General features: G+C 37.8%; 1 protein-coding gene across 1 annotated transcript in view; it reads left to right on the forward strand.

Annotated features, from left to right (window-relative positions):
• The window catches only part of MUC19 (mucin 19, oligomeric), an 89,525-nt gene that overhangs the window by 47,302 nt on the left and 33,081 nt on the right, over window positions 1-9,142 (forward strand). The window contains exons 21-23 of the mRNA XM_042469622.1: window positions 1,466-1,560; window positions 3,352-3,478; window positions 8,467-8,713. Of these exons, the coding sequence (XP_042325556.1) occupies window positions 1,466-1,560; window positions 3,352-3,478; window positions 8,467-8,713 (469 nt within the window). The remainder of the gene's footprint in view (window positions 1-1,465; window positions 1,561-3,351; window positions 3,479-8,466; window positions 8,714-9,142) is intronic.

The following is a 9,142-nucleotide window of genomic DNA, read 5'->3' on the forward strand; positions in this document are numbered from 1 at the left end:
ATTTCACTTCACAATATCATGACAAAAGTTTTCTGCTTCCTTTGTTTAGTAGATACACTTCAATGCAGGTGTGGCAGCTATGAAACCACCCAGGTATAAACATGTGAACAAATCAAAAGTAAATAGCCTCTGTGACGGATTCCATCCCTTGGGCTCCTGTCACTTACCTGGCCCCTTAAGATCTCTCCCAGATCTGGTACGTAGACCTCTAGGTGGCTGCTATTCTGGGCAAGTGACCGTGTTTATGTGTGGGTTCAGGGTGGTAAAGCATGGCCAGTCTTCCCTTTCACTTCTTAAATGCAAACAGCTAGACACAGTTGTAGAAAATAAAATCAGTAAATATTTAATATATAACAAATCAGTTGAACATAAAATCTCTGAGGCTTTTTCCACATTCCCAGCTCTCAAAACCATATTCTTCAACCTGCTTCTGACTGCCTGATCTAAGGGTGTAGCCACACTGCAGAATTTAAGCAGTTTGATACCATTTTAACTGTCATAACTCTGTTCTACAGTATCCTGGGATTTGTAGTCTGATGAGGCACCAGAGCTCTCTGACAGACGAGGCTTAATAACCCACCAAATTACAAATCCCAGGATTCTGTAGGACAGAATAATGGCAGTTAAAGTGGTGCCAAACTGCTTTAATTCTTTAATGCTTTAAAACTGCATAGGGTGACTATACCCTATGTCTTTTTATAGGCCAGGCTCTAGGTTGTATCCTTCCCCACAGCATTGCATGAGTGGTGATAGGCTTGCTTTAACCAGGCTTGTCCACTTCTCTATTCAGAGCTTCCCTTAACTATATAGCACTGTCACAATGTTGAATTCCTTTTTCTATAACATAGGGACACTTCAACCCTAGCTACTTTGTAGTGATGTTGTGTTATCTTGATAAGATGAAATCTCCCTACAGATCCTTAACAAGCATTCTGTCCCTCACACATCAGATTTTGCAGCCACTTCCAATGCCTTCTCATAACTTGTTCCCCCACTAAACTCATCCCGCAGGTTCTCCTCATCTGACATCTCAACTACTCTTTCTGTCATTTCCTTCCAGCTGCCAGATCCTTCCTGGTTTTTATTTGTAAATGCCTTTCTAGCAATGGTTGCCAGGAGTCTTCCCTCTCTCTCACCTTGGTTTACATTTCTTTAAATTAACAAATTAATGATTTAACCAATTGTAACTAAAGTAATGAGCAGTTTCATCCTAAAATCAATGTAAAGCATAAAACACTCTTAGAATAAGAAAAAACATTCCTAAATTACAAGGATTTCTGAGTTGAAACCCAGTGTAAGGCTCTGTAAGATTGACTTCCCGGTTTTGTGTTGTTTGTTTGTTTAGGATTTTATAAAATTTTCATTTCTGCAATCCAGATTTGTTCATACCTACTGTTCCTACCAAAATATAATCACACAGATTATATTTCATACAGGAATTAATTTGTGCTTTATTTTATTTCAGAAAAATTTGCCAAAGAAAACTGTGCGATCCTTACTGATCCCAATGGAGTATTTGCTGCTGGCCATTTTACAGTGGACTACAGATCATACTATGAAGTACGAAATGATTCATTACAGCTATGTATGCAATGATAGCCACTTTTATGGCTGCTCATACTGTGATGAATACATAGAACTTTCCTATATATAACACTTGTGTAATTTATTTCGCTGGGTGGAAGGATGGTTGCATTCTTTCCCACAGATTAGCTGGTAAAAAGTAACTCTTGGAGCTTTATCACACCAGCTTTTTGTCCTCACAACAATCACATTAATGTAGCAGATGGGAAGATAGCAGTTTGAAAACGTTCAGTATCACACTTCTCTGAAATTGTGTGAGTTTTGTCAATTTATGGTCCTTTCTGCACTGGCTCCATTACTGCACCTTCCAAGCCTTTCAGCATATGTTTGCCTTTGCCAAGTTTGTTTTTACTCCATTACTTTTGGGTTTTTTATTTTTTATTTTTTCTGAAATTACACAATCACAGCAAAAACAAATGTTAAAAAACTGAAAGGCACAGAACAGTGATGGTGAACCTTTTAGAAGCCGAGTGCCCAAATTGCAACCCAAAACTCACTTATTTATTGCGAAGTGCCGTGTCCCTCTCGCTTTCCAGTAACAAACTCTGGCAAACTCTGTGCTGGGGTGACAGCACATGTGCCCACAGAGAGGGCTCTGAGTGCCACCTCTGGCACGCGTGCCATGGGTTCGCCATCCCTGGCACAGAGTAATAACAACTCATGTATGCCTGAGAATAGGGGAAGGGGGAGAGGAGGAGAATCGCACCTCTTATGCTTTGTGATAGCCCTCAGTTGTTACTACCATGGAATGGACTTATCAGTAGCAAGGGACTAATGGAATAGGAGTGATATTCGGAACCTATTGATGGGTTTTCCCTGTCAATGAAAAGGTGCACTACAGAAACAAAGGAAACGCAAAGCAGCAACTGAATAGACACAGTGTTGTGTGATGAATCCTTGACAAATATGCTAATATCTTGCTTTAATTCTGATTTACTACCTCATGTGATAAAGTCCTTGGACAGAGCTCAAAAGTAACCACATCCAAATAAGATGTAATTCATAATTATTTTCCTCCTTTATAACTAAGGCATGATGACTTCATGTTGCAATTGTAATGTGACAAGGAATTACTTTATTATGTTGTGAGATAACACTAAAAGGTTTTTATTTACTTATATAGTTATAGGTTATGTGTAACATGCATTTTGTACCACAGACCAGCAGCTTGTTCCATACTGATGTTTTTTTCCCCATAATAGTAATTGAAGAGTAGTTATAGAAAAGTATAACTTGAAATAGCAAGAAAAAAGTGGATACTTCTAAAACTCTGTGCTTGTAATGGTAACTGTTATGGGGTGGGGGAGTTGAACTATAACTGTAACTAGTTACTTTGAATGACATTTAAACTCTGCTCCTTAGTGGATTGTGAGTGGATTTCTCCCCTTAGCGTCAAGTCTAGTTTCCAGAATGAAGCGTCATCTGGATTTTTCTTTGGAATGTCTCTTAAATGAAAATGTAAAGTGGACATAATAGTGATATTACCCATGTGCTTATCTGTACTCTTTCTGTTCTGCATTAATAACATTCAGAAATGAGCAGAAGAGACTATGAGATAATCTCCTGAGCCTCTTACCAAAACTACAATAAGGTGTTATAAGGTTGCCAGTTATTTGCTCTAGTTATTTGTTTTGTAAATCCACAGAATAAGCCTCTAATCCTCTAAACTGCTTTGTGAGCCTCACCAGTGCTTTTGATTATAATTGTGTCAAAGGAAAGCTAAAAGCTTCAAGGAAGAGTATTGTTGTTATTTTTTTTGTCTAACAGAAATGTCTTATATCGACTTGTGTATGTGAAGAAATCAAAGATTGTTTGTGCACAGCACTAGGAAACTACGTCAAGGCATGTGCTAAACATGGAGTGTACATAACTGATTGGAGAACGGGAATATGTGGTAAGATGATGGGAAGCTACTTCAGTTTAGAATAATTGCTTGACACTCTTGCCTCCAACAAAATCTGATTTGAGAAGATGTATTTTGGAGCCATCAATAATAATTAATATTTTTGGGTTCATTAGAGAAAAAAGAGCAAGTCACTGCTAAGTGAAATGTTGCCATGTGAAATTGGTATGTGAAATGTTGACCTACTTAACACATCAGTGTCTCATCTGTGACTTTGACAATAAGATGGGAACACTTGGCTGGCATCAAGTAAGAGCCATGAAAAGCGGGGGGCCTGTTTGTGCCACCAATGTGTTTTATACAGCTGGAAAATCACAGGGCTTTAGGGACAGTTCACAGGACCATTTTTAAAATCCTATATGTAGAAGTGCTATGATAGTAGCCTGTTAAGTAGCCAGTCTAACCGATCTGACAGTTTTGGTTGCATTCAAATGCACAAACCAGAACTATGTTGGCTTCAATTGTATGTATATTAACTGGGGAGTTTATCACATGGTACAGATCCCATGCAGAAACTGGATTTAAACTGGTAGTTTTTCAGGCAACGTTTGGGGTTAACCTGAACAGAAAGTAGAAAAAAACACAGATCAGACGTTGTTAGCATATTGAGAATTAATGCAACATTAACCCAAATGGAAACTAGACAAAACCTGCTCCTTTTTACTTTTGGAAAATCCCAAAAGTAAAAAAAGGGTGGGTTTTGTCTACTTTCTGTTTGGGTTAATGCCACATTAACCCTGTCTTGTGTGAAAAACTACCCGCTTTTGCAGTTTTTTTTCCTGGTTTTTAAATCCCGTTTCTGCATGAGATTTTTGCAATTTGCCCCCACGTGATAAACTCCTGGGTCAGCTCAGAACAGTGGATAAGCTGCTTTTGCTGGAAATAGGGATGTAATGAGATCAGATACCTGTAAAGCCACTGATCTTCGATCAGCTTCTGGCCAAAATTCTAAGGCAAAATTCATATTATAATTTCCCCCTTTTAGTCTGGCTGCTTAATATCTAGAAGTATAGTTTGTTGGTTTGAGGTCTGACTTGACAATTTATATCATCTAATTCATTTTATATGGGGATGGAAGGTGCATAGACAATGTGAATTTCCAAATACATAGGCCTGAATCCAATAGGTGTCATTGTGCTAGCATTATAGAGACTTCTATTGCAGTAAACTAATTTCCAGATTTAATTCATGAGGTGGATCCTACATAATTTTCCATTGCAATCAATTGTACAAAACATAGCATATGTATGCTTTCTCTCCTGACACTGCTTGTGCAGTGGTTAAATTCAGCACAAAACTAGCAGAGGATTTGAGGGGGACTTTGCACCACTTGAATCCCATTAGCTCTAGACAATAGTCAGATATTTATGAAGAACTTTTGTTGTTGTTAAGTGCCCTCCAGTCAACTTCGACCATTAGCAACCCTGTGAATGAGGCATCTCTTAAGACTCCATGTCGTCAGTGGACCTGCTCAGTCCTTGCAAACTTAGGGCTGTGTCCTCTTTGATTGAATCTATGCATCTGGTGTGTGGTCTTCCTCTCTTTCTACTACCCCCTAGCTTTCCAAGTATCGTTTTTTCTAGTGAATTATGTCTTCTCACGATTTGGCCAAAGTACATCAACCTCAATTTAGTCATCTTGGCTTCTTGGGAAAGTTCAGATCCAGTTTGCTCTTGTAGCCATTTGTTTGCCTTTTTAACCATCCACAGTATCCACAGAACTCTTCTCTAGCCCCTCATCTCAAATGAGTTGATGTTCTTTCTATCAGCTTTCTTCACTGTCCAGCCCTTGCCCCCATACATAGAGATGAGAAATATGATGGTATAAACAATCCTTACTTTAGTGTTCAGTTGGATATTTTTGCACTTTGGATCTCTCCTAGTTCTTTCATTGCGGCTTTTCCTAGTCCTAGTCTTCTCCTGATTTCTTGTTTGCAATTTCAGTTCTGGTCAATTATTGATCCAAGATATGGGAAATCTTTGACTATTTTAATTTCCTCATCATCTATACTGAATTTGTGAATGTCCTCTGTGGTTATTATTTTATATCACTTTCATTTAATAGTTCACATTTACTTTCCATTAAGTATGAAAATATGCTGATGGTGCCCAGATTAAGTCTATGCAAAAAAATTTGCTTAATGGTTGCAACTGTCATAATAACATTTGCTATTTCACCATAGAGATATTCTAGAAATGCAAACAGAAACAAAATTTCTCTGAGCAAAATCTGAGAAGTTATATAAATCCAAATTCTGTCTGATTCTTCTCTGAGTATCTGGAAACTGTACCTAGTCATTCTCCAGGTGAAAAGCAAGTCAATTAATTGTGAAGTAAAGCATGAAATTAACTTTCCAAGTGGTTAACATCTATGGTTTTTGAACAAATTTGATACTTACTTGGAAATCATTGGGTGATCAATGACTCCCCAACCACTGTTTTAAAGTGATGGTAAAATAACCATAAGGACTCTGTAGCTCTGTTCGCCTTGAGATTCATTAATTGAAATTTATGTACTGTTTCCATTTGATATACAGCAATTAGCTGAAATACATTCCTGGCAGCATTTATTATTATTTTCCTTGGTTTCTTAAGAGATTTATAAGGTTTCCTCCTCACTAATTTTATTTTCTGAATTGAAGCCAGATTACTCAACTGGCCTGTGCGTTTAAAAACAAAACAAAACCAATGGAGTTCTGGAATAGAAATCACATCATTGATCTCTGTTTCATCTGATTGATCATCTAATTTATGTGTAGTTCCAGCTAACAATTTCTTACTGAATGTGACTGGAGGCTGTTAGAAGCTATAAAGGAGCAGAAAAACAACATTTGGTCATTTGAAGCAAAATTGGAACAAGAAAAAAGTTCCTCCAGACTGCTCAATAGTTCAGGGAAATTTCAGAGCTTTCTCTTTTGGGATTTCATTCTTGTAACCGTTATTTCTATTGCCATATCCATTTGTCTGCATTTGTACCAGGTTTTTAGCCTTAATTTGCTCATGGTTGTAGCACTTCTTCCAATCTGCATATTTATTTTCCTCCCTACCATCCCCTCTCTAGGCGCAGAACCCCTCCTTTATTCTCCTCCACATTGTACACATTTCCCATCTTGCACATTATATCTATTTTCTAGTTCTACTTTTTATGTATTTTAAAATAATTTTTATAGTAATAGTGTTAAAGTGATATAAGACTATACCACTTTAGCATTGTAACTCTAAAAAGAGGAGGAAAATAAGAAATATTCAGTCTGGTAAGTGGGACATCCACATGAGGGGAAGAATAATTCAGCCTGATAACTGGCACTATACTGAGGGAATGAATGCCAGTGAGAGACTACCAAGGCAAATGTCATGCCCTCATTTGAAATCTCATAAGTGGGACCTTCCAAGAATATAGTAAAAGGAATGAAGATAGTGGATACAGATCTGTAACAATGATCCTCTCCTGTATCAGAAATTCATGGGTAGGTTTTATTCCCACCCTGCAGTGGGAATAAATAGTTATGTTTAGTACTGAAGATTTATGAGAAAACACCTGCAAAGGAAGAACTGAGAGTGGGTGGAAGGGTGAGGAGGTAAGTATTTCTATCATCTAACTTAGTTTTCTCACCTACTATGTTCCAAAAATAAAAGGCAAATTATGGCAGACTGAGAGTGCTTATATATATATATATATATATATATATATATATATATATATATACTGTATAGGTTTTCATGAGAGAAAATGCCATGAAATTGAGTGGTGTTTGCTTTTGAGCAGATATGCAGTGTTAGAAAAAGATACTGCCTCTGAAGATGATTGTTCTACACGCCCCAGTATATATTTTGTCACTATTAATTACTGGCCTGATTTGTAACCCTTCTTTTCACATATACCCAAGACAACTAACAGCAGTGGGAAAATAGAAATAAAACATAGTTTTCTGTGGGTTTTCCAGACTATGTGACCATGTTCTGGAAGAATTTATTCCTGACGTTTTGCCTGCATCTGTGGCTGGCATCTTCAGAGGGTGGTGGCATGGAAGTGTGTGGGTTATATATACATGTGTGACCCTTGGTTGGGAAGAAGTGATTTACATGTTAATCTGTATGTTGGTCTGTTGTTGAATGGCAAGGCCTCAGGGTGAGAAGATATGTGTGGTGGATGTGTGTTTATTTAATTAGTGATCCATTGTCTGCTGGGAAATGCCCTGACCCTGGGTAATGTTCATTTGCATTTATTTTGGTGTTGTTCAGGACTAGTATACAAACTCTTTTTTAACTTTCAGTGTTTCTTCTTTCTTGTTGAAGTTGTCCAAAGAACACAAGAGACACTGCAGACTGAGCCAGCTAGAAAAATCAGCACTAGCAGAACACACCGTAAACTAACCTGGGCATAGAATCCTACTTGAAAACACTGAAATTCTGGACCATGCCAACAACTACCAGGTCAGAATGCATAGGGAGACCACTGAAATCCACAAATACCTGGACAGCTTCAACAGGAAAGAAGAAACACTGAAAATAAACAAAGTTCAGCTACTAGTCCTGAAAAACACCAAAATTAAGACTCAGTACGTGCAAATGTATTTGAATGGCAAGGCCCAAGGCCTCGCCATCCAACAACAGACCAACACATAGATTAACATATAAATCACTTCCTTCCAACCAAAGGTCACACAAGTATATATAACCAACACACTTCCATGCCACCATCCCCTGAAGATGCCAGAAACAGATGCAGATGAAACGCCATGAATAAATTCTTCCAGAATGCAGCCATATTGCCGGGAAAAACCACAGAAAACTGTGAAAGTCTTCAGCTTCACACAGAAATAAAACAATTAGCACCAATAATGAATTGTAAGAATAAAATAATCAGATATTATTTTGTGGCAAGATACAAAATACTGGCTTTTTTTTTTTACAGATGAAAATATTTTGCAGATGTTCACAGTTGTCCTCCCTCCTTCTCTCCCTCCCTGTTTCTAACAGAGCAAAATTGTGAAGAAGGCAAAGTCTTCCAGTATAATGCAAAAGCCTGTAACACCTCTTGCCGTTCCTTTTCGGAGAAGGATTTGAGTTGTGATGTAGAAGGCAGCCCAGTAGATGGATGCATTTGCCCTGAGGGCCTATATAAAAATAGCAAAGGAATGTGTGTTAAGCAAAATATATGTGATTGTTATGTGGATGATAAAGTGCTGATGACAGGTCAACGTATTACACTGGAAAACTACACGTGGTATGTATATATATATATATATAAATTCATCCATCTAGATAATTATAGGTTCAAAGCATTTCTAACTGGATATACACTTAGCCAAAACATGTTCCTTAGTTGCCCAGTCCCAGTGTGGAAATTCTCTTCCTGTAATCTGTTCATGTGCCACTTCAGAGATCCACCCATAGATGGGAATTTGACCTGCTCTCTTCTCTTTCCATTAGTCCCCAGAACCAAGTGAAAATAATCTGCTGAAGAATCCTATCAAGTGTTGGCAGGCAGTGTTATGGGAAAGTTGCAGAGAATGGGATCAGGCTGTGTAAGAGCTGCCCACTCTCCACAGTTCAGTAAATCAGTCATCTGTATTAAACAGCAAAACTTTTATTTCATCAACTGGATAATTTAACAGTAAGGCATTTGCAAACAGAACCAACATAATTTTTGAAC

Source organism: Sceloporus undulatus, chromosome 5, assembly GCF_019175285.1.
Source record: "Sceloporus undulatus isolate JIND9_A2432 ecotype Alabama chromosome 5, SceUnd_v1.1, whole genome shotgun sequence".
Lineage (NCBI taxonomy): Eukaryota > Metazoa > Chordata > Lepidosauria > Squamata > Phrynosomatidae > Sceloporus > Sceloporus undulatus.